The sequence below is a fragment of the Paroedura picta genome, chromosome 8 (assembly GCF_049243985.1).
Source record: "Paroedura picta isolate Pp20150507F chromosome 8, Ppicta_v3.0, whole genome shotgun sequence".
Lineage (NCBI taxonomy): Eukaryota > Metazoa > Chordata > Lepidosauria > Squamata > Gekkonidae > Paroedura > Paroedura picta.
In genome coordinates, this window is record NC_135376.1 from 15497717 (window position 1) to 15521668 (window position 23952).

At 45.6% G+C, this 23952-nt stretch overlaps 1 protein-coding gene across 7 annotated transcripts in view; it reads left to right on the forward strand.

Moving 5' to 3' along the window:
- Window positions 1-23952, forward strand: part of GOLIM4 (golgi integral membrane protein 4) — a 59141-nt gene that overhangs the window by 14542 nt on the left and 20647 nt on the right. For 5 of the 7 annotated variants that reach the window (XR_013233427.1, XR_013233426.1, XR_013233428.1 and 2 more), the window contains exons 2-8: window positions 12130-12204; window positions 13345-13394; window positions 16042-16095; window positions 17597-17747; window positions 17966-18048; window positions 19450-19533; window positions 21452-21619. Coding sequence is in view for 4 of the 7 variants with exons in the window: in XM_077348489.1 (XP_077204604.1) it covers window positions 12130-12204; window positions 13345-13394; window positions 16042-16095; window positions 17597-17747; window positions 17966-18048; window positions 19450-19533; window positions 21452-21619 (665 nt within the window). In the remaining 3 variants the exon portion in view is untranslated. The remainder of the gene's footprint in view (window positions 1-12129; window positions 12205-13344; window positions 13395-16041; window positions 16096-17596; window positions 17748-17965; window positions 18049-19449; window positions 19534-21451; window positions 21620-23952) is intronic. The other 2 variants (XM_077348491.1, XM_077348490.1) reach the window with 1 other exon arrangement.

Here is a 23952-nt window from a genome sequence, read left to right on the forward strand (position 1 = left end):
ATCTGTTTACAAAAAAGTGAAATTTCCTCCACCCTTCTTAAACAGCATGTTTATGTACTCCCTCAAATGATGTAGCCGTCTGGGATGTTTCTAGAGAAGCAACTTTTATATGACGTTTCTTCCAGTGTGTTCTAAACAGAGGTTTGCCCATGTTTGAAGAGGATAAAGGACATCGTGCCAAGATCAGTTATGCAGAAATTAATCCCACTGAAGCCAGTAAGCTTAAGTCTGTGTAACTGGGTGCAAGGTTGTAGCAAAAATCTATAAATAGGTATCTGGACTTTCTCCCTTAGTGACTTTGGATCAGCCAGTTGTTCTTTTGTGAAACGGATACTGATGTAATTTTGGAAAGGCAGGAATGTTTCAGCTCAGCGGCCTGAAATGCTTTAAATAGGAACGACTCTGTAGTCTTGAGGAAGAATTAAAAACATGCACGCCCCTACTAGCTCCAGGAAATGTGATAGTTGGGAGAGTCTAGACAGGGCCTGCATCATCTTCTCAATAAAAGCCGGGGAGTGGAGGATGAAGCAGGATTAAGGAAGCATCCAAGAATAAAACCAGTGGAGAGCCCTGGAAAATGTTTAGTGCACAATCTGTACAAGCCTAAACGGAGTTTGGCTGCTCTTTAAGACCGTGGATTTAGAAGGGATGCAGATTGAAAAGGGAAGCTGCATATTTAGGGGCCATAAAACCTCTGAAACCTGGCTCTAGGGAGCAACCTCAAAGAAGGTTGACCTCTCTTCTGTTTGTTGGCCCTTCAAGGCAGCTGGTTGTGTGAAGCAGGGCTAGATGGACTACTGGTCTGATCCCACAGGTCTCTTAGGTTCTTATTGCACCGTGTTGTTGTTACGAAGTCGTGTCCGACCCATTGTGACCCCATGGACAATGCTCCTCCAGGCCTTCCTGTCCTCTACCATTCCCCGGAGTCCATTTAAGCTCGCAACGACTGCTTCAGTGACTCCATCCAGCCACCTCATTCTCTGTCGTCCCCTTGTTCTTTTGCCCTCAATCGCTCCCAGCACTAGGCTCTTCTCCAGGGAGTCTTTCCTTCTCATAAGGTGGCCAAAGTATCTGAGTTTCATCTTCAGGATCTGGCCTTCTAAGGAGCAGTCAGGGCTGATCTCCTCTAAGACTGATCTGTTTGTTCACCTTGCAGTCCAAGGGACTTGCAAGAGTCTTCTTCAGCACCAGAGTCTTTGTAAAGAATGTTTCCTTTACAGCTTCAAGCAATGGTTTCCAGGGTTAATGATTCTAACATTACAAAGACCTGCCCCTTAATTTATAGCATGGATGAACAGGGCCAGTTGGCTTAGTGCGTACCAAAGAAAGCCACATATTTTAAAATGGCAGCCAGCAAAACATGATTAGAAATCAAAGCAACAGAATAAAAGGAGCCAAAAATCACTGTGTTGCTTCCAGAACCGATAACCAAAAGCGAGATGAAATGGGAAAGTCTTTAACTGGCACCTGAATGTCAGTGATAAAAGAGCCAGGAGTGCTTCTTGGAGCAGGGTGCTCCAGATACATGGTGCCAACCTAGAAAAGGCCCTGGCCCTTGTAATCATCTGTTTCACTTTCATGAGCTGAGAACCCTAGGAAAAAAAGCATATTAAAGGGGTCTTAGGAAATGAATATAGAGCCTCTTGTAGCGCAGAGTGGTAAGGCAGCAGATATGCAGTCTGAAAGCTCTGCCCATGAGGCTGGGAGTTCGATCCCAGCAGCCGGCTAAAGGTTGACTCCGCCTTCCATCCTTCCGAGGTCGGTAAAATGAGTACCCAGCTTGCTGGGGGGTAAACGGTAATGACTGGGGAAGGCACTGGCAAACCACCCTGTATTGAGTCTGCCATGAAAACGCTGGAGGGCGTCACCCCAAGGGTCAGACATGACCCGGTGCTTGCACAGGGGATACCTTTACCTTTTAGGAAATGAATGTCTTAATGAACTTTTGCCTGTTAGGGAACTATAGGCAAAACTTCTTCAAGGCATTGTACTCTGCATTTGTACTATAGTGCGTATTGGGGTGGCACAAAGTTTTGTGATTTGGACTCGTGTGCAGGGGTCCCCAGCATGGTGTCCAGCGAGTACTTTTTTGCGAGTGGGTGGGGCCATTTCTGATTGGCCTTCAGAGATCTGATTGGCTGTGCCTATTAAAATAATGTTGCTTCGATGGCAGCAGCCATCACAGTCTTGGTGTTATTTTCTGGCTCGTGTATTGGAAGGGTGGTATAGAAATCAAATAAATAAATAAAATAAATGACCCTTCCCTCCTGCACTTGGACTTCCTCTAGTTTGTCTGTGGCTCCGCCTCCTTCAGTAGCCATTTTGTGGATGTGCCACCACACTGTGCCAGAATTCTAAAAATGCCTGCAGGAATTAACGTGTTAAGCTCCCTGTACAGCACCTGACTCAGTGTTGGCACTGAATAATGATTTATTAGACGTGGCAGAAAGGTTCCTTGAGAATGTAGGATTACTTCCTGTTATCAGTGGCAACAGATCAGGTTGGCCTGTGTTCAAACCCCACACTCTTCTTCCTGGTTCTCTGAGGTTTTAGGGCTAATATTGGTTCTTCACAGGCCCTGGGAGTCAGAAGCTCACCTGGAGGTTTTGGGCTGAGAGTGAAGAATGTGATAGAATGAGAGATGAGGACATCGTTTCCTCTCTCCCAAGAGCAGGTTCTGGGATGGCGGGACAAGACCCCCTCCTCAGTTCCATCCTCTGTACAGAAAATGGAAAAACCAACACACTTGTCCACTTGTGGCAAAGAGTGAAAACGGTAACCTTCCGGAAGGCTGTTTTTCTAAGGGAACTCCCTGCTAGATTTCTTACTTTAATTTATGCCGTCAGAGGTTATCCTGAGGTGACCAACCCTGGTATAATAAGACATCCTGAGGTGTTTTGAGCCACGGGGTCTGTCGTTTTTGTTGAAGTTTACCTACCTTGCTAAAGCCAACAGCCTGACTTGTAATAGGACAGTGTGTGGTTGTGGATGTTTTTGTTTGGTTGCTGTGGCAAAACAACCAATAAGTTTCTCAGTGGCTCCAGTCATTCTGCAGTGGAAGAAGAGCACGCTAATTATTTCTCTCCTGTTAGTTCAACAAGGCAGTTTTCCTGACCTTCAGTAGTGTCTCTGATTAAATGCAAACAAGATTGGTTCCTGGTTTCTAGCAGTTCACTCCCAACTCTGCAAGAAGCCAATTAACACCCTAATTATTAGACAGAACTTGCAATGTGATGTAGCTCCCTGGGCAGGCAATTGTCAATGTTTGACTAATACTGTGAATTAGGTGCCCTAGTTTAGTGACGTGGCTCTGAATAATTTTCGGCACTGTAGCCTACACTACTCTCCCGCCCCAGTTGTTGGTTTTGTGTTTTTTTTTGCTGCGTGTTTTTTTTAAGAACAGGCCTCGATGGAGAGGAACTTCTCCGGAGGGTGTCCTCCCTATCTTTGAAACGACGCAAGTGTTTAGAAGTTGTGTAGGAAAAGGACGCCTTTCCTTCTGCCCTGGATTTATTGCAGGAGAGCTCAAGGGTCGAGGAGTATGGCTGTTCAGAAATGAAGCTCTCCGGTGATAAACTTTTTGTGTTTGTATCAAATTGAACGAGAACCGTTAGGAGGTTGTGACCCCATTGTATATAACACTTCCAAGATTACATAGAATTACAGGTAATTGCAGTGCTTTATGATGGGAATGCAAATAAGATAAAGGTGGTTTTCTAACAATGGTGATTACACGCACGTGTAAGACTCTTTGGTTTAATGTAAATATAACTATTAAGAGAATTATACCCTTGGGTACTCCTTGATCCCTTAATACTTGTACAGTACATGCAAAACTAATGAGAGAAAAAACCCTTAACAAAACAGTACACTTTTTCATGCCAAGCACTGTAGAAAAGCTGATACTTCTACAGTCCGAAGAGTGGAAGAGGTACAGAGGTGCATCTACGTGATCAGACTAACAAATTTTGAATCCAGGGGCACTTTTGAAGGTGAAGGTATCCCCTGTGCAAGCACCGGGTCATATCTGACCCTTGGGGTGATGCCCTCCAGCGTTTTCATGGCAGACTCAATACGGGGTGGTTTGCCAGGGCCTTCCCCAGTCATTACCATTTACCCCCCAGCAAGCAAGCTGGGTATTCATTTTACCGACCTCGGAAGGATGGAAGGCTGAGTCAACCTTGAACCGGCTGCTGGGATCGAACTCCCAACCTCAAGGGCAGACAGCTTCAGGCAGCATGTTGGCTGCCTTACCACTCTGCGCCACAAGAGAGGGGAACCTTTAAGACCCACAAAATCTGTTCTACTGCTTCATACCAACAGGACTCCCCACTTGAAGTGATCAGACAAGCACATTCTCTGAGAACAAAAAGACAAAAGCATAATTTACCTGCACAGCCCTAAGTGGCCTGGGATCCTCATACCTTTGGGACCACTTCTCCTGACGTGATCCTCACTGTCTTTTCTGATCTTCATCTCAGAATTTATTGAAGGTCCCCAGTCTACAAGCTGCCTACCTTGTGTCAACAAGGGCCTTCTCAGTAGTAGCCCCCACCCTATGGAACCACCTGGCTGAAAAGGTGGAAGCCTCATGGATCCTCCCTAAGGTTCTGCAAGGCCTCTCGGTGATTGTGATCCACCAGGCAGCTGGTATGCTTCAGTTGTGTCTTCACAATCCATGCATCCGTCCCTGCTTGATAATGGATAGGTTTTAATGGGGATAGATGTTTAATCGTTTATATTTTAAAGATTATTATGGTAACTCTGTATTGTTTTGGTTTATTTGAAATGCTGGTAGCCTCTCCGAACAAACTATAAATTTGACAATTAAATAAACATATTACCCAGCGCCTATCATGTTTATTTTCTTGCATTACATCATATATTCTTGACAAGAAATAGATTGCATGAAGGAGTGTATGGCTTCAGATATGGAACTTTGGGCATCTCATGGGAGGCTCAAAGAACTTAGATAGCTGTTCCTGGAGAGCCATCAATAATGTCTTCATTTATTTACTGACCTCATCATCATCTGCTGTTCTCATCCATCTCCCTTTTCCAGTTCTGGAAATGAAGACTCATCTGACTTGTGTCATTCGTAGAAGATAGAAAGGGGCTATATCGGTTTTATGTCATTCATATTTTGCTTGGAATGGCTGTATGGGAAAGAAACTCTCCTCTTAAGGACTGCTCTATTAATGTACGTGCCAGCAATTAACAGTGCAATAATTCAGAGACTGGTAGTTTTAATCTGAGTGTGGAGGATATGATGTGAAGGGAAGGGTGGCTTTTGAGAGTCCTGCGGGAGAATTACATAATGCAGGCTGGAGAACCATTTGTTGCAACTTGGAGTCCTATTGCATGACTTCTGTTTTTTTTTTGGAGGGGGGATGCTGCACTGGAGTAACCAGAAACCTCACATCACGGGTAGTCAAACTGCAGCCCTCCAGATGTCCATGGACTGCAATTCCCAGAAGCCCCCTGCCAGCATTCGCTGGCAGGGACTTCTGGGAATTGTAGTCCATGGACATCTGGAGGGCTGCAGTTTGACTACCCCTGCCTCACATCATTAGGGTTATTGGGAATCTGGACTCATTCTGAAGCTTCAGAATTTTAATTTGTTCTCAGGCTCTTCAGGCTTGGCAGCCAGCTAGGTCACAGTCCTGATAGTGCTGTTCTCACAGAGCACTCCTGTCAGAGCTTTCTCAGCCCCACCTACCTCACAGGGTGTCTGTTGTGGGGAGAGGAAGGAGATTGTAAGGTGCTTTGAGACTACTTCAGGTCGTGAAAAGTGGAGTATAAAAACCAACTCAACAGCCTGGATAAACTGGTTTAAACGATTTCTCTCCCCCCCCCCCCACTTCCAATTGTAGAACTGTAGAACTTTGGAGAAGTGGTTTAACAGTTTTGAGACCATACTAACCACAGCTCCGTTTGAGGTTTGCTCTTTGACTGTTGGAGAAAACAGAAGAGGCAAGAAAAATAGGTGCAATCCGAGACCATTTAATAATTGCATGTTGAATGTTCGGATTAAGTAATTTCCTTATATCTTAAGTCAGTGGTCCCCAACCCCCAGTCCAGGGACTGGGACCGGTCCATAGATCAGTCGGTACCGAGCCACGGCTCCTCCTCATCCTCTTCCCTGGCTGCTGCCCTGGGGGCTGCCCTGCCACTCTGCTGCCAGCTCACCTTTGGTGCTCTCCAGCGGCCGCCATGGCTGGGCCCCCCCCTCGGTATGGCACTGTGCAGCTGCTGCTGGCAGCTCCCCCCCAGAGGGTGGCGGGAATTCAGGGGTGCTGGTGGAAAGCAAGCGGAGCAGGAGCTCAGGCAGTGGCGACATCCATCGGCAAAAGACTACCCCCCCCCAGGCCTCAGTAAAATTGTCAAGCGTTGACCAGTCCCCAGTGATAAAAAGGTTGGGGACCACTGCTTTAAGGGAAGCAGTATTGGTGCTATGTCAAGGGAAGAAGTCACTTGAATCAAATTGTTCAGAAAAGTATCTTTACAAACAAGGCTTGCCTTGGTTAAACAGTGTTCCTTTTTATACTGATACAGATCTTCACCAGGGAAATCAGGCATAATTCAGTAATAGGTGTTGACACGTCTGCATACATGTGCTGTGGGGGCTTGAAAAAGCACAAACTTGAAAAATGACAAAAGGAACAAAAACACATGCAGTGATAACAGTTGCTCCGAACATGGTATACTGGTCTCACAAAAGCTCTGGCGGCCTGTTTACTTAAAATTCCAGCTATTTCCACTAGATTTCAGCACTATGCAGAGGCGGAAATGTGGTGTATGATTTGCCAGCATGGTACCATAGCCTGGGCAATTGTAATAATGGAACAGTGTGGTTGAAGAGACCCACCTCTATAGCCCCCCTGCTTCCCCTTTGCCTCCTTGTTTCTTCTAGGTAATCCCTCTGCCGCCAGGGGGTGGTACCACCTACTTTGGGAACCAGTGCCCTAGAACAGTGGCCCCCAACCCCCGGTCTGGGGACCGGTACCGGGCCGCAGCTCCTCCTCGTCCTCCTCCCTGGCTGCTGCCTTGGTGGCTGCCCTGCTACTCTGCCGCCAACTCACCTTTGGTGTTCTCCAGCGGCCGCCATGGCTGGGGCTCCCCCTCGACGTGGCACTGCACAGCTGCTGCTGGCAGCGCCCCCCAGCGGGCGGGGGGAAGTCAGGGGCGCCGGCGGGAAAGCAAATGGATCAGGGGCTCAGGCGGCAGCGGCAACGTCCCTCGGCAAAAGACTACCCCCCCCCGGGCCTCAGTAGAATTGACCAGTCCCCAGTGATAAAAAGGTTGGGGACCACTGCCTAGAAGGTCCACAAACAAGGGGGCTGAGGCGAACGTTGTCTCAGCAATTGATATTCTGAGATATACTGCCTGTGACTATGGAGGTTCCATTGATCCATCATAGCTAATAGCCATCGATGGATTGATCCTCTATACATTTTGAGATCACCTTTTAAATCATGATAACTGCATCTTGGCTCAGTGAATTCCACAAGTTAATTATACATTGTGCAAAGAAGTACTTGTTTGTCTTCATACTGGGCAGATATGCTGCCTTAGAATAAATTCCTCCAAGCTAATCTTCCAGCTGTCAAGATATCTTTCTTCCACAATTTTAAAATTCATGCAGATTTGTCATGATATTATTATTATTATTGATGTTATTATTTATACTGTAAGCTGCCGTGAGTTCCTGTAAGGTCGAAAGGCAGCTCATAAATGTTTTAAATAAATCAATATGTCTGTCTTCCCACCGTAGTTTGTTATTTGATATAGAAATGACATTTAATTACATAAAGCTAAAACACTCCAGTGTCCTCTGGGCTGAGCCACTTGGCTACCCCTTCTTGAATGAAAAAGGAAGAATGCAGAAGGGATGAATAAGCTCTTGGTTTTCAAGGGCTTCAGATGCCAAGTGGAAAATTTTGGGAGAACAGAGATACTGCTTATTCCAGGTTGTTTATGGGCTGCTTACCAACACCCAGTCAACACTATGTACTGATGTCTCTAAACTGGAAAAATTAATTTCTAATCCAGATAATAATTTCTAGGGGTTTAATTCCCCCTTGCCATTTTTGGGGTAAAAACCCAAAGAAGAATTTGCTGTGAAGTTTAGCAGCAAAAAATTGGCATATCAGTGGCATATCACAAACACCAAACCTGCTGTTGGTGAAATCAGATCTCCCCCCCCCCCCCAGGCATGTAGCCCTGTATTCAGATGAGTAAATCATTATTAGTTTCATAATAGGACCATGAAAAACATGGGAGAAACAACCGCAAGTTCCAAAGCAAAAGAGAAGTTCAAAAATATTGTTCACCTTTTTATTTACAAGAAGTGCTGCTTTTTTATATCCCACTTTGCACTACTCAAAGGAGTCCCAAAGCAGCTTACAAGCACCAGAGGTATCTTCCTGTCAATTCTCTGAGCACATTGTTTCCTTACAACTACAGCTACTGTCGGCATGCTTTATTTGTGAATTTCTACGTGGGATCTTGGAAGCTGCTTCCATGGGACATAACACTGGGCCAGATTGCATGTTCTGGTGCAGGACAGCGGCTCTTGAATGAACATTGAATGTCTGATGATTGCTTCATGAAGGGTCATCGGATCATTTCAATCCTCATTTATGCTGGCAAAGATAGAAATGATTTGTGGGCTCAGGACAAGCTGAGCAGCTGTCTGGATTAGAGAGGAATCATCTGTGAAATTAATCGCCTTCATTAAGGAGGGGTTTTTATGGCATGGTGGATGAGAATTTGCCAACAGATAAATGGCTTAAATTCCATTGACGGCATTGGCTTCAGCCAGAAATGTTAGTTTGCTGCTCTGTGAACAAGTCTGAAAGATCTATGGACCACATGCTCCTTTCTTTTCCAAAGGGAGCCGGGGTTGGCTAAATCTCCAAACTGTGGCTTCCACTTCTTCTGTAGATTAAGCTCTACCCTCCTATTTAGTTCTGAAAAGTCTGTAGAGCATTCCTGTGAGATTTTGGCACCCTTTATGCCAAATCATAAGGTCTCTTTGTGTGTGCAAAGTGCCATTTAGTAGCTTCTGAATCATAGTGTCCATCTGCATGAATGACCTCCAAAATGTCCTGTTGGCAATAGTCTTGTTCAAGTATTTTAAAGGGTGCCATAGGGAGGATGGAGCAGAATTGTTCTCTCTTGCCCCAGAGAGACGGACCAGAACCAATGGAATGAAATTAATGCAAAAGAAATTCCATCTACATATCTGGAAGATGTTCCTGACAGAGCGGTTTCTCAGTGGAACAGGCTTCCTCGGGAGGTGGTGGGTTCTCCATCTTTGAAGGTTTTTAAACAGAGGCTAGATAGCCATCTGACAGAGAGGCTGATTCTGTGAAGGCAAACGGGTGGCAGGTTACAGTAGATGAGCGATTGGGATGTGAGTGTCCTGCATAGTCCAGGGGGTTGAACTAGATGACCCATGAGGTCCCTTCCAACTCTATTATTCTATGATTCTAAGTCTTCCTCGCTACCTACTGCCTTCAGCTTTTCCTAGTGTCATTGTCTTTTCCAGTGACTCTTGTATTCTCATAATGTGACCAAATTACAATAGCCTCAGTTGGCCATTTTAGCTTCTGGGGAGAGTTTAGGCCTGATTTGCTCTAGGATCCCCATTTGTATTTTGGTGGTCCATGGTATAGGGATGCCAGTCCCTAGGTGGGACCTGTGGATCCCCTGGAATTACAGCTCATCTCCAGACAACCGACATCAGTTCCCCTGGAGAAGATGGCAGCCCTGGAGGGTGGACTCCATAGCATTATACTCCACTGAGGTCCTGCCCACTCCTGGCTCCACCCCCAAAGTCTCCAAGTATTTTCTAACTCAGACCTGGCAACTGTACACGGTATACAAATTCACAGTGATGCTCTTCTCATATTGGTTATGGCATGAATTTCCTACAGTGACAGTGTGAATTGTGCTTGTCACATGGTCGTCTGTAGACCCGCCTAAGACATTTTTATATAGGAGAGAAAGAATGCAAATGATTTTAATATTCTGTTCTGCTGTGGTCACTCCCCTTCCCCTCAAATCCCAATCAATGATAGCAAGAAAAAATAGAGTAATGAGATTGCAAATATTTCTGACACTTCTTGATGTATTACTATTTCACTTGGCGCATATTGACTGGTTTGGGATGTCTGTCAAAGTTTATTGTCCCTTTGGGTCACAGCTGTAGTCTTGTGAACCAGTTTGCCTGTTTATACTTTATACGTCTGTGGCTGTTTTACCTTGTGTTATGTACATTTATTGGGGGGGGGGCTTCCAATAGTTAGATTTTATTCATTCAGAATAAAGACCCCATAAAGTTCCTTTAAAAGATTGCATTGGCTTGCAATTTGGGGGAGGGGGGGGACAGCCACCTTGAACTGTTATGGTTAGTTTTTGAAACTATACAATCATAATTATTATTATTATTTATTTAATTTATATCCTGCCTCTCTCAACAAGCTGTCTCGCGGCGGGTTGCATATAAAACCCCCAATAAAACATACAATTAGTTATCCCATTAAAGAACAATTAACCCCCCCCCCCAAATGGCAGTGAGAAAACTAGCTCTTATCCAGGTGCCAGGAGGGCTCTGAGTGCCGGTTCACTGCACACAGTGATAGTTGGCTGGTCTTTTCATTTGCCCATCTGTCAGGGGGACCGTCAGGTCTTCCAGATCTGGCCTCAACCATAGACCTGGCGGAAGAGCTCCGTCTTTCAAGCCCTGCGGAATTCTGGAATCTCCCGCAGGGCCCTCAGCTCTTCCAGGGGCTCATTCCACCAGGTCTGCGTCAGGAACAAAAAGGCCCTGACCCTGGTTGAGGCCAAACAAACTTCCCTGGGGCCAGGAATCACCAGCAAGTTACTACCTACAGAGCGTAAAACCCTGCGGGGGGCATAGAATGATAGGTTGTCCCTCAGATGTGTGGATCCCAGAACATGAAGGGCCTTAAAGTTTAAAACCAAAACCTTGAATCAGATCCAGGCCGCAACTGGCAACCAATGCAGCTGCCTCAGCATTGGGTAGATATGGGCCCTCCAAGATGTTCTGGAGAGGACCAGCCGCAATTTCAGGATCAGGGACAAGGGCAGGCCCTCATAGAGCGAGTTACAGCAGTCAATTCTGGAGGTGACCATTGCATGGATCGCTGTGGTCAGGTTTTACGGGGACAGGTAGAGCACTAGTAGCCTCGCCTGACAAAGATGATAAAATGCCTGGTGGGCTACCTTTGTGACTTGCGCTTCCATGGACATTGAGACATCCAGAGTCACCCCCAGATTTCTGGCTCGGGACTTTGTGGTCAGTTGCGTCCTGGCCAGAATGGGCAAATGTGCTTCCTGTCCTGTCTCCTTCCTACCCAGCCACAGGAACTGCATCTTGGAGAGGTTGCTTGTTAATCTGCTCGTAGATCTATCTAATTGTGAAATAGTATTTCGAGAGTTAGTTCCCTCCCCCCATCACTGTTACAAAGCAAAATTCTGGCTATTTTGTTAACATTTCTTTTCTTCCTGGCATGGTTCTACCCAACCTCCATCTCTGACACTATCATTATGACAATAACCCTGTGAGATATGTTAGAGTAGCCCATGTACACCCAGCTTTCATAGCAGATTGAGAATCCAAACCTGGGTTTTCCAGATCCTAGGTCAAAGATCTCACCAATACAGTTCACTAGCTTTTGTGGGATATTTGCTGTTGAACAATAGTGAGCAGCTGAGCCTGAGAAGATCATGCAAATCATGTAGTAGTAAGTTGTCCAGCGTTGCTGCCAGACCTGACCCCAATGAGAGATCAAAACAATGTTTCCCCTCCCCCTTCTTTTTTATTGATAGAAACAAAGGCTTGCAGGCTGGCAGTAATGTGTTAGCCTGGCAACAGTCACTAAGAACATTCATTTCTTAAAGCTACATGTGTTGCTTTTATTGTTGCAGGGGATTAACTCATCAGTGTATTTTTTATTTCAGATTTTTCAGCAAACTTGAGAAAAGTCTCAGTGTGTAGAAAGATCTGTTTTGTCTGTTGCCTCAATCTCTGGATTTAAGTATCCACAATTTGCAATAGCGATATATTGCATTGACAATTTGTATTTTCTGACTTTTCAGTTGTATACGAGCATCGGTCAAGATTAGAAAAGTCTCTACAAAAGGAGAGGCTTGAACACAAGAAAGCAAAAGAAGGTAATGTCTTAAATTTTAGTTGGCTTTTCAAGGCTTTTTGCTTGGTTAAATATGGATGCAGTAGATGCTTTGCATATCTGTTAACTTCTATCGCTTATAGAATTCAGAGCTTCCTGGAATTTAGTGAGCACTTTGCATAGAGAACAATTTCCCATAGTTCTTACAGCAAGTGTTAAGTAGGGTTTTAATTTTCAACCCAAAACCACTTATGGTGCTAAAACAAAAAAGTTATCTGTTTCAAACACTTTTACTCCAGGGAGTAGATGAATTTTCTTAGGCAGTTTAATGGTTTTGTGGTGCCATCTAGTGGTGTACACAATAAACTTCATATTGTCTACCATGGTGTGTACTAAATTGAAGACACATTTTTACTCTTGTACTCTAAAACAGGGGTAGTCAACCTGTGGTCCTCCGGATGTCCATGGACTACAATTCCCATGAGCCCCTGCCAGCAAACGCTGGCAGGGGCTCATGGGAATTGTAGTCCATGGACATCCGGAGGACCACAGGTTGACTACCCCTGCTCTAAAAGACCCATATTTTCTGATCTATTCTTATAACCCCTTTTCCCAGTCAATTTGGGATGGGCGTATGTGCTTTCTTAGAAGCCGCCTTTGACCAAAGCAGACCCCCTAGTCTATCAAAGGCAGTATACCGTTCTCCATCCAGTCTTGTTCCACTGTGCATCTCTCACTGAAGCGGACCCTGATGACCAGCTCACATGCATATGTGTACATTGCTTGTTAACCGCCACATGAAGTGTGCAGGCATGGGCCATCACCGAATGTTCAAAATTCCTCCCATCACCTCAGAATCAAGGGTGAGGCTGGTTCACAGACTCCACTACCAATTCCCAGATGTGTCGCAATGGTAAAGTTATTGAGATGGGTGTAGAAACTTATGGCCGAATACCTCGTGGCTGTAAATTGATTTTTAAAGTGTATTTATAATCTGGTTTATATGCCACTCTTCCCCGGCAGCTCAAGGCAGTTTATAACAGCTACAACAGAAAAATAGATTATAGCCAACATTTTGTTTGCATTCAAACTTCTTCCACAAATTGTAGCATCCTCTGTTTGGAGGTAAATATGCCACTTAAAAAAAAAAAACCTCTACTCTCCAACCCCTTTTATTTTTCAGATTTTCTTGTTTATAAACTGGAAGCACAAGAGACGCTAAATAAAGGAAGGGTAAGTGAGCAAACACAGTTAGTAAGAGCTTAGAAAGGTTCCTACTAGCAAGTTACTCCACACAGGCTGGGAAGCCAGAATGATCAGTGAGATGATAACAGTGAGATAATCTTGAAATGCTTGGAATCCAGCATTGAGGCACAGGTCCAGACATCTGGGCATGAAGTAATCCAAATGGGGGAAATAAACAGGATTGTGTGTCCTTATGTATGGGAACTCTGCAGGCGCACAAATGTGGAGTTTGGAGCCAGTTAAAAGAACACTTTGGTGAGCAGTTTTGTCACCTGTTATAGGACAGGTTGAGGTGAGACTCTTTTTGTTCTCATGGCCTGTGAAGCAGGGAGGGGAGCAAGGGGGAGGGTCAGTTGTACGTATCATGAGGGGATGAGGGAGAGTGGCTCTCGGGTTGTGGAGCAATTCCAGGTAAGAGGGTTCCAGGGAAGGAGGGACTCTGTTCTGGGTCAGCTTTAGCCAAGAGTTTGGTGGACATTTCATACTGTGCAGATTGATACTGCTGGGTAATTCATTCAAAGGTGGGAAGCAAAACTCAGTGTGTGTGTGTGTGTGTGTGAAATGCTGTCATTTACAACTTATGGTGTCCCCATGGAATAATGACCTCCAAGATATCCTATTGCTAACAAACTTGCTCAGACCTTGCAAATTGAGGGCCATGGTTTTCTGTCTTGAGTCAATCCACCTCATGTTGTGTCTCCTTCTTTTCCGTCTGCTTTCAACTTTTTGTAACATCATTTTCTTTTCCAGTGACTGTTATCTTCTAATGTGACCAAAATATGAACTGCTTGGTTTAGTCATTGTAGCTTCCAGGGAGAATTCAAGCTCAGTTTGATCTAGAACCCAATTATTTGTCTTTTAGGGGTTAGATGGTATCAAACAAATTCTCCCCCAATACCTCATTACAATTAAGTGAACATTCTTTCTGTTAGCTTTCCTGATTGACCAATTTAGTACCCATACTGGCTCTGGGTAGGAGACTGAATCAGATTCAAGGTTCTGGTTCTTACTTTCAAACCCCTAAATGGCCTGAGACCCTCATATCTTCAGGACCACCTCTTCTGTTATGACCTCCCCACCAAGGGCATTAAGGTCTAGTTACCAAAATCTAAGGATCCCTGGCCCTAAAGAGATCAGATTGGCCTTAACCAGAGCATTCCACCTTTTCAGCCCTGGCTTCAGCATGGTGGAATGCTCTGCCAAATGAAACCAGAGCCCTGCAGGACCTTAGACAGTTCCACAGGCCTTGCAAGACAGAGCTATTCTGTCAGACCCATGGTTGAGCCTCCACCCCCCACCCCCACCCCCAGATTCAATTGTAATAATTTTATGGGCAGTATTAGAGCTTGATTTATGCTGAAAATGTTAATCTGAATTGGAGTTTTAATGGTATTTTCGAATTGTATGTAATTTTAATTATGCTGTGATCCGCCGCGTGTCTACTGAGAGACGGAAGAATAAAAGTTTAACTAATTAATACATAAATAAATAGTGGGGAATGCTAAGACATGAATTACTCGCCACTGATACATTCTTACCCTTAAGGATCTTTTCTAGCTCCTTCTTGGCTGCCCTTCCCAGTCTTAATTGCCTTCTCATTTCTGGATTGTGGCCTTTCTTTTTGATGGTGAAAATCTGTAACAATCAACTGTCTTTCTGCACTCTTCCACATGCAGCCAGCTGGGTGACCTTGGGCTCACCACGGCATTGATAAAGCTGTTCTGACCGAGCAGTGATATCAGGGCTCTCTCAGCCTCACCCACCTCACAGTGTGTCCGTTGTGGGGAGAGGAAAGGCAAAGTGACTGTAAGCTGCTTTGAGCCTCCTTCGGGTAGAGAAAAGTGGCATATAAGAACCAACTCTTCTTCTTCTTCTTCAATAATATCAGGGCTCTCTCAGCCTCACCTCCCTCACAGGATGTCTGATGTGGGGAGAGGAAAGAGAAGGCAACTGTAAATTTATTAACTGCCACTCCCATGAGGCTGGTGGCGGTTCACAAAAGCCCAACTAAAACCCATTAAAAACCCACTAAAATGGACAATCACTACAATAAAACTACTTCTTCTTCTTCTTCTTCTTCTTCTTCTTCTTCTTCTTCTTCTTCTTCTTCTTCTTCTTCTTCTTCTTCTTCTTCTTCTTCTTCTTCTTCTTCAATACCAAATCTTTTACCAATTTCAGTTTCTTCATCAATAGCCTTAAAGCTAATTCCACAGTAGTCTCTTTGTCTTCTTGAGGTTCAGCTGTGAACCGGCAGTGGAACAAAACAGGGGCTCAACCAAACATGGGCCCGGATTCGGTGTTAGGTAAAGGAAACGCTCACGGGAACAACTTGTGCCCCTAGCTGATTAAGTGCCCGGCGTCTGAACGTCAAGCTCTGGAAGAGGTTAGATTTTTGCCAGAGATTCCCTGGGATGTCTTTTTGGGTCTGGTTACTGTGAGGAATTAGATGTGGCCCTGCTTCTTGTGCTGGTTCACTGTGAGGTCCAGTGAGTCCTTGCTAAAGTAGAAGGAAGTTAATCTCAGTGGCAAGATAGAAGCATCACAAGCGATATGGGGGCCATCTTTCAAACCAGCTGTTTGGGAAGTTGCCAATAATGTCAGCTAACTATATACTGTTCTCTTTCCCGTTTCACAGCAAGATTCCAATAACAGGTACAGCTCCCTGAATGTGCAGCACCAGATGCTGAAGGTAAGTATGAATTCTTGTGAAAATCCAATCCAGATTTTAAGCCGTGTCATTGTAAACTGTGACTTCTTTGGGTAGTAAAAAGTTCCAGCTCTTCAAATTAAAAAAAAAAATTCTTTAATGATGATGACATTTAGTTTTAACTCTTATTTGACATTTGTTGAAGATTTGCAGTTAGAATACCGTTTTTGACTTCAGGGAAGAAAGCCTAATTCTGCAAAAAATTTTCACAATTATCCTATACAAATGGCTACCCTGTGGAATTGCTGGCTGTACCCTAGTTCAACAGAGTGGAAGCAGGATGTGATCACATGAATTACTCCCTCCCATCTACCCCCAGTTCTTTCCTATGTTTTCTGGTACAAAATTTTCTTGCCTTCTTTGTCTGTCTTAGAAAAAAATTATGCTGCCAATCCAGAGAACTTCCCAAAGGTGGCTGACCAAATAAAATGCAATAAAAACATACAACATCATTAAAAGCTGTTAATGAAAACCGAAAAATTTTAAAAAATCTCCAGCCATAGCATTAAAAAATGGATCATAGAATCATAGAGTTGGGAGGGACCTCATGGGTCATCTAGTCCAACCCCCTGCACTATGCAGGACACTCACATCCCAATCGCTCATCTACTGTAACCTGCTCAGGTCACTGAGCAGCTTGAAATTATAGTTTTCATACTAAAAGCACATTCTGAAATGGTGTTAAAAGATTGACCCAAATCAACGTTCCAAAGGGCCTGCAAGAGGATGCTCTTCTGCTAGGCATATGGTTGAGGCCGAAACAAGGAACAGAACATTGAAATGGGCCCACCTCCCCTCCTCTCCCCTTCCCTACCATGGGAAACTTGAACCGGGATCAACTGCTAATTCCATCCCCCGAAAAGATTGTTGATGGGGAGGGAGAACGACAGGCTCAAGGGGATGCCGTGCATAAATGGTGGTGATACAGGCAGGGAGGTCTGAACATCTGCATCTTCCCTCCCCCATAATGGGCAAACCCTCTTTGACTGCCATCTTTCCCAAATGCATACTCAAGGATGTTTGGGAAAAAGTGGAGCAGGGGAAAACATCTGTGGTGCTAATACACCATCCCTCAAGAAAGAGGGAGACAAGGTAGACCAAAGCGTCTCCATGCAAGTAGCCCAAGTCATCTCTTATCCCTGTGTCCAGCCTAGATTGATCCAAGGACCAAGTTTGTTCTGGAAGCCCAACTGCATACAGCTAACATAGATTCAGGTGGGTAGCCAGCAGAACGAAGTCTGAGTCCTGTGGCACCTTTAAGACCAACCAAGTTTTATTCAAGGCATAAGCTTTCGTGTGCCTGCACACTGGCATCTGAAGAAGTCTGCAGGCGCACACAAGCTTATGCCTTGAATAAAACTTGGTTGATCTTAAAGTTGCCGTGGGACTCAAACTTTGTTCATAGAGCTAACAGGGCATCAGGTGCAGAACTCCTTTGTGATGGTGTATCCCTTTCTCTCCCCCCCCCATCCCCCTTTGCAAGAGCCAACATGAAGAGCTCAAGAAGCTGCACACAGACCTTGAGGAGGATCACCGGAAACAGGCCGAAGACTTCAGCCGAGCAGTTAATGATCACAAGCAGAGATACATGGAGATGCAGCAGGAGAAGGGGCAAGAGCTCTCCAAGCTGAAGGGTATCACGTTGTGTTCCTTAATTCAATTGGGCAGGCGGGAGGCGGCCCGGTTCCTTGACCTTGCCCACCTGTATGGCACAGAACCAATTTTCAGCCCTGCCAGAGAGCAAGTATTTAGGAACATAATTAGAATTCCCCTGGAGCGTGAAGCTCATTCTCCCCTCCCCCTCCTTAGGGCCGTAGGATCAATTTCTGTATTTGTATTGGATTTTTAATAGAATCCCTGTATAATCTGCGGGAAGAGAACAGGCAGCTGAGAAAAGCCCACCAGGATATTCACACGCAGCTTCAAGATGTGAAGGTAAGATTCCGACCTTCCAAAGTGAGGAAGGGAGGAAAATCCCTCCTCATTTGCAAAAGGGAATTTGGGAGGAAAAATAGTAACTGGAAAATAAAATTGTATTTGAAGGCCCAAAGTACATGGTACATGATTCTTGGACCCTTTCCTGGGTCTGCCCCAGGGGCAGTCTAGGAGGTATGCACTGGGAGGTATGCACTGGAAGAAACATGAATCCCAGGCTGGGGGGGGGGGCATTCGATCTGGATGGAGCCTGGGTGGAAGACTTAAGTCTCCCTTCCATGCTGTGAAAGAATAGAGGAAGGTGGTGTCGATTGAGAACCCTCAGTCCAGGGATTTCTTTACCATCTGGGATGTCCCTGTGGGGTTTCTGCATCTATGGGATCTCCCTTCTGCTCAGCACAGTTTGCATACTTTGTTCAGTCTTCGAGACTTTTTAGTCAGTTGCTTTTTTATGTGATTGATGACACTATACCAATCTTTTACTGAGTTGCCCAGGGTAACCTTTGGAAGTCAGAACATCAAAATACAGCATTAAAAAAAAAAATCAAGCCCCCCCCCCCAACACATTTTCAGGCGCATATCCCGTTTCTCTTGGCAAAATCTCCAAAAGTACAACTAGCCAGATTAACCACTAGCTGTCCACCAATAAATGTTTAGTAATGAATTTGGATCAAACCATACAGTACCGCAATTCTAAAGAGCTGAAAATCATTGAGAGGCTGCAGGGGAGAGAGGTGGAGATGATCCAGGGCCTGGGGATCAAGCCCTATGAGGAAAGGCTTAGGGACTTGGGGATGTTCAGCCTGGAGAAGAAGAGGTTGAGAGGGGACATGATCAGTGGATCGGCACTGATGGAAATGGAGAAAAGAAAAGAAGGGTTTCATCCCCTTCCTCCCTGTTAATTGCAGTTCCCGTGACCCTCCTGGCTTTTATTCCTCCTACGAGGTTCTGTGACTCCAGAAATCAGCTTTTGCCAAGGGACGGGAAAAGTGGAGAAGACCCAGTGACTTGTGGGAGTCAGCACAACCAACCGCTAGAACAGGGGTGGGAAAACTGTGGCCCTCCAGAGGTCCATGGACTACAATTCCCATGAGCCCCTGCCAGAACTTGCTGGCAGGGGCTCATGGGAATTGTAGCCTATGAACCTCTGGAGGGCCACAGTTTGCCCAGCCCTGCCCTAGCAAGCCAACAAAAAGGCCCTTAAGATAGACGTCGTCAATATGTAAATAAATATATTGAATTTGATTCAATTAACTGATGAAGAGGCAAGAGACCAGACTGTTTTTAGTGAGCTGACAGCTGTAAAGATTTTTTGGGGGGTTCAAAGAAGGAAAGGCCTTTGCCTCGGTGTCCACGGAAGCACACCAGCCACCAGTTTTTGTTTATGTTTCTCTCATGTAGCTGCAGCATAAGAATTTACTGTCCCAACATGACCAGCTTGTAGTGACATTGGAAGAGCACAAGAGTGCGCTAGAAGCTGCACAGGTCAGCCAGGAGAATGGGGGTTTTTTTTTGTGCATTCACTCTGCTTTGAACGAATGGCAGTTCTTCCTAAAATTTCCTCCCTCTTTATTTCTGCTGACAGGGACTTTTTATGCATGCAAACCTTCTCCACGTAAGGATCTCCGGTTAACAACCTGTGTGTGCTCTTGGGGAGAGAGAATGCATGCCTGGAGAAATTTCTGCTAAGGCAAAATTATAGCGCCATGAATTCTTTTTGTTTCTTGACAACTCTATTATGGGCTGGCATGAATGTGTGGATAAAAGAGGGATCTTTCTTTCACGTCTCAGAGGCTGCAGTCTAAACCTTCCGTGGGTTTTCTCCAAGTTCTCTCTAACTTTGGTCTTCCATTGCTTGAGGGAATTCCAGGAGAGGAATTTTCTGCTAAGCGAGTGCTTAAGTCCCAACATGGAACACATGAGATTCACAGGTTGCTTCCAGATGGAGTTTTGCTTGGAGATCGTGACCAAACTGGGGTGGCGTTTTTTAGAGTATCCACATTATGCCATTATGCCTAATGCTGGCAGGGGTTCCTGGGAATTGTAGTCCATGGACATCTGGAGGGCTACAGTTTGACTACCCCTGGACTAGGGGCCTGATTTGGTGGCAGGCAGTTTCATGTATTCATGCAATACTTCAGGGCAGGACTATAACTGTAAGACTGTCTTAGACAGCTGTCTCCAGCCCCAAAGAAGTTCAACTGGTCTCAGCCAGGGCCAGGGCCTTTTTGTCTCTGGCCCCGGTCTGGTGAATGCTCTGCCTAATGAGATCAGGACCTTGGACAGTTCCACGGGGCCTGTAAGGCAGTGGTCCCCAACCTTTTTATCATTGGGAACTGGACAACGCTTGACAATTTTACTGAGGCCCGAGGGGGGAGAGTAGTCTTTTGCCGAGGCCCTGCTCCACTTGCTTTCCCACCACGCCCCTGACTTCCCGCCACCCTAGCCCCAGTGCGCAGTGCCACGCCGAGGGGGAGCCCCAGCCATGGCAGCCGCTGGAGAGCACCAAAGGTGAGCCGGCAGCAGAGTAGCAGAGCAGCCCCCAAGGCAGCAGCCGAGGAGCCGTGGCCCGGTACCAAATGATCCATGGGCTGGTACCGGTCTCCGGACCGGGGGTTGGGGACCACTGCTGTAAGGCACAGCTGTTCCACCAGCTCTACATTTGAGGCCTAGAAAGACCACCAGCTGTCTGGCCTCCCTACCTGAGATGCACTTCATGTACCCCCTTTCAGTCTTTTCGAAGGATTGGGGACACCTGCATTTGAGCAACGAGGTTTTCTGAGAGAGTAGAATTGTGCAAATAGCTTTTGGACAGAGAGCCTTTGTCAGACATTCCTTCAAACTGAGATGAAAATTATCGGCGTGGCATCTCTCCTGCACAGTGTATGTTACATCCTGGGCTGAGCCTGGGCGTCTTCTGTGCTGCTCCTGTTCTTTTGGTAGACGATTTGTATTTCATAACCTGCTGCAAAGAGGAACGGTTGCATTAATGAAGGGAAACCAGTTTTCTTACAAGCATTTGAAGGAGTGCATGAGATTAACTCTGTCCTCTTGTTGTTATCTCAGGAACCCACGGTGTCGCCTCTCTGTGTGTATTTTTAAAGGTTGAAAGGAAACGTAATAATTCACTCCTGACTGTCTGTTCTTCTTCTGCGTGGCATGAAATACTAATCCCCGTTCCTCTTCTGCGGGGATTTTACGCTACATTTTGCATGTCCGCTGCAATGTATTAATTTGGCACATGCTGAGGCCTACAGACATCTAGCTGTAGCACATGCACGTTTGGGGGCTGTTTGGTGCTTTCCCTTAAACTTGTGGGATTAGAGTTGCTGCTTTCACTGCCGTTTTTATTAAAAAGCAGCTTGTTGGACGGAGATTTCTAAGGGCTCTGTTTGGATTCCAGTCGCAGGTGGAGGAATACCGACAGCTGAAGGACACCCTTAAAAGGATGCCGAGTTTCCAGAAGCCTGAAAGTTTCCACCAGCCACATGTTGTGCAAGTGACGCAAGCGCCTTCTTCCTCAAGGGACCCCAAAGCGCATGACTCAAACATGGCTGAACAGCAACAGGAGGTAGGAATAGCCCGCTTTTAAGCAATAATAACGAACATTTTAGATTGGTTTTGTCTGTGTGCATGTGACAAAATGCACCCAGGTGATCTTGGAAAATGTGTTGACTGTGACCCGGTAAGGTAGGGCACGAACAAGGATTGGTGTGTCTTTTACTTTAGTATTGAAGATAAAATTTTGCTTCTCATTCTACTTTGATTTTTGGAAGTATTTGAAAGGGTGCCATATGGAGGATGAAGCAGAGTTGTTCTCTCTCGCCCCCGAGGGACAGACCAGAACGAATGCGATGAAATTAATTCAGAAGAAATTCCGTCTAAACAGAACCAAACCAAAGGGATGAAATTAATTCAAAAGAAATTCTGCCTAAACATCCGGAGGAGGAGGGGGAGGGGGAGGGGGGGTTGGTTCTTATATGCCGCTTTTCTCTACCCGAAGGAGTCTCAAAGCGGCTTATAGTCACCTTCCCTTTCCTCTCCCCACAACAGACACCCTGTGAGGTAGGTGAGGCTGAGAGAGTGCTGATATTCCTGCTCGGTCAGAGCAGTTTTCTTAGTGCTATGGCAAGCCCAAGGTCACCCAGCTGGCTGCATGTGGGGGAGCGCAGATTCAAACCCGGCTCGCCAGATTAGAAGTCCGCATTCCTTACCACTACACCAAGCTGGCCCAAGGGAGTGGCGGGTTACAGTGGATGAGCTATAGGGCTGTGAGTGTCCTGCATAGTGCAGGGGGTTGGACTGGATAACCCAGGGAGGTCCCTTCCAACTCTGTTATTCTATGACGTGCGTACACTGCTGATTAGTGCCTCTCCTGTTCCCCATTAGTGCCTCTCCTTTCCCCTTCAAGCTGTACATTTGTGATGGCAATGCGGGAAGGCAATTCTACAAGTGTTCAGGTTGTCTTCATTACACTGCCTGAAGAAAAGCTGACAGAGCAAAACTTTACTCAACATTTCCCAGAAATAACCAATTAAGGTGGCCTTTCTCAATTTGTTTTACCATTGAGATGCCCCTGAAACATTCTTCAGGCTTCGAGAAACCCCAGAAATGGCTCAATCATGCAGGATATGGTTGGAAGCATAGCTGCATACATGCCCAGGGGGGTTCCTTCCCATCCCCTTCAGGCCCATCATTGGCCACTGAGGGGAAGAGGGTCAACAGGACCACAGATGGTTATATCACCCAATAAATGTTTACCAAATTAAATATATATATATATAAACTAATTAACCCACCCCTTTGGGAAACCCTTCTAGGGCAGTCAATAAACACCAGCGGTTCACAACACTCTGGTTGAGAAAGCATGAATTAAGGATTTGTGTGTGTGTGTGTGTGTGTGTGTGTGTGTATACATCCTTTGTATAATAAAAGCCAATCATACTTGCCCGATTAGACACAAACAGAGCTCGAAATCAGCCAATGTTACCACAGACTTCCAGACTCACAATGACACACAATCAGTGTGGTATAGTGACTGGAGAATCAGGCTAGGGTCCAGGAACCCCAGATTTGAATTCTCACTCTGCCATGGACGTTCCCTTGGTCACCTTGGGCCACTTACTCTCTCGGTCTGGCCTACCTCACAAGGCTGTTGTGGTTGTGAGGGTAAAATGGAGGACAGGGAAATTATGTCATCCTCATTGGGTCCCCATAGGAAGGAATCCTATAAATGGAGTAAATAAATACATTACGAAAAAGACAATAGGGGCGGAGAAGAGAAATGAGAATCAGAGAATACTGGCTGAGCTCGGACTTGAGTCTTTAGGACACCACTGGGTCCCCTAAGAATCATAGAATCACAGAATCATAGAGTTGGAAGGGGGTCATACAGGCCATCTAGTCCAACCCCCTGCTCTATGCAGGAAACTTCAAGAAACTTCACATGCTGGCTGATGGAAACACCTCCTAGACATCAACAGTCTACCTTCCCTTTACAGTCATTCCCTCTCCACAACCTTAGGGCTGATCCTGCGTTGAGCAGGGGGTTGGACTAGATAGCCTGTATGGCCCCTTCCAACTCTATGATTCTATGATTCTATGATTCTATAACCAAGCAGCTCCAAATACCAAAATATGCTTCTGGACTCCAAACACAGCTGCCCGTCTTGGTCCACCCTCCCCTTCAAGTGCCTCAGCAGTTAAACAGACCTGTAGCGATTCTGCTTTGTCTTCACAACTGCATCGGAAGGAGCTGAGTGTCATTTGAGGGGCTGCTTGGGAGGCCTTTGACATGCCATTTTTTTTTAAGTGTCTATCTGGAGAAAACAAGAAAACCAGGGCAGCCATCCCCAGTACCTGCTTTAAGGCTGGCTCCATTTGTTTCTGCACAGGCTTGGAGGA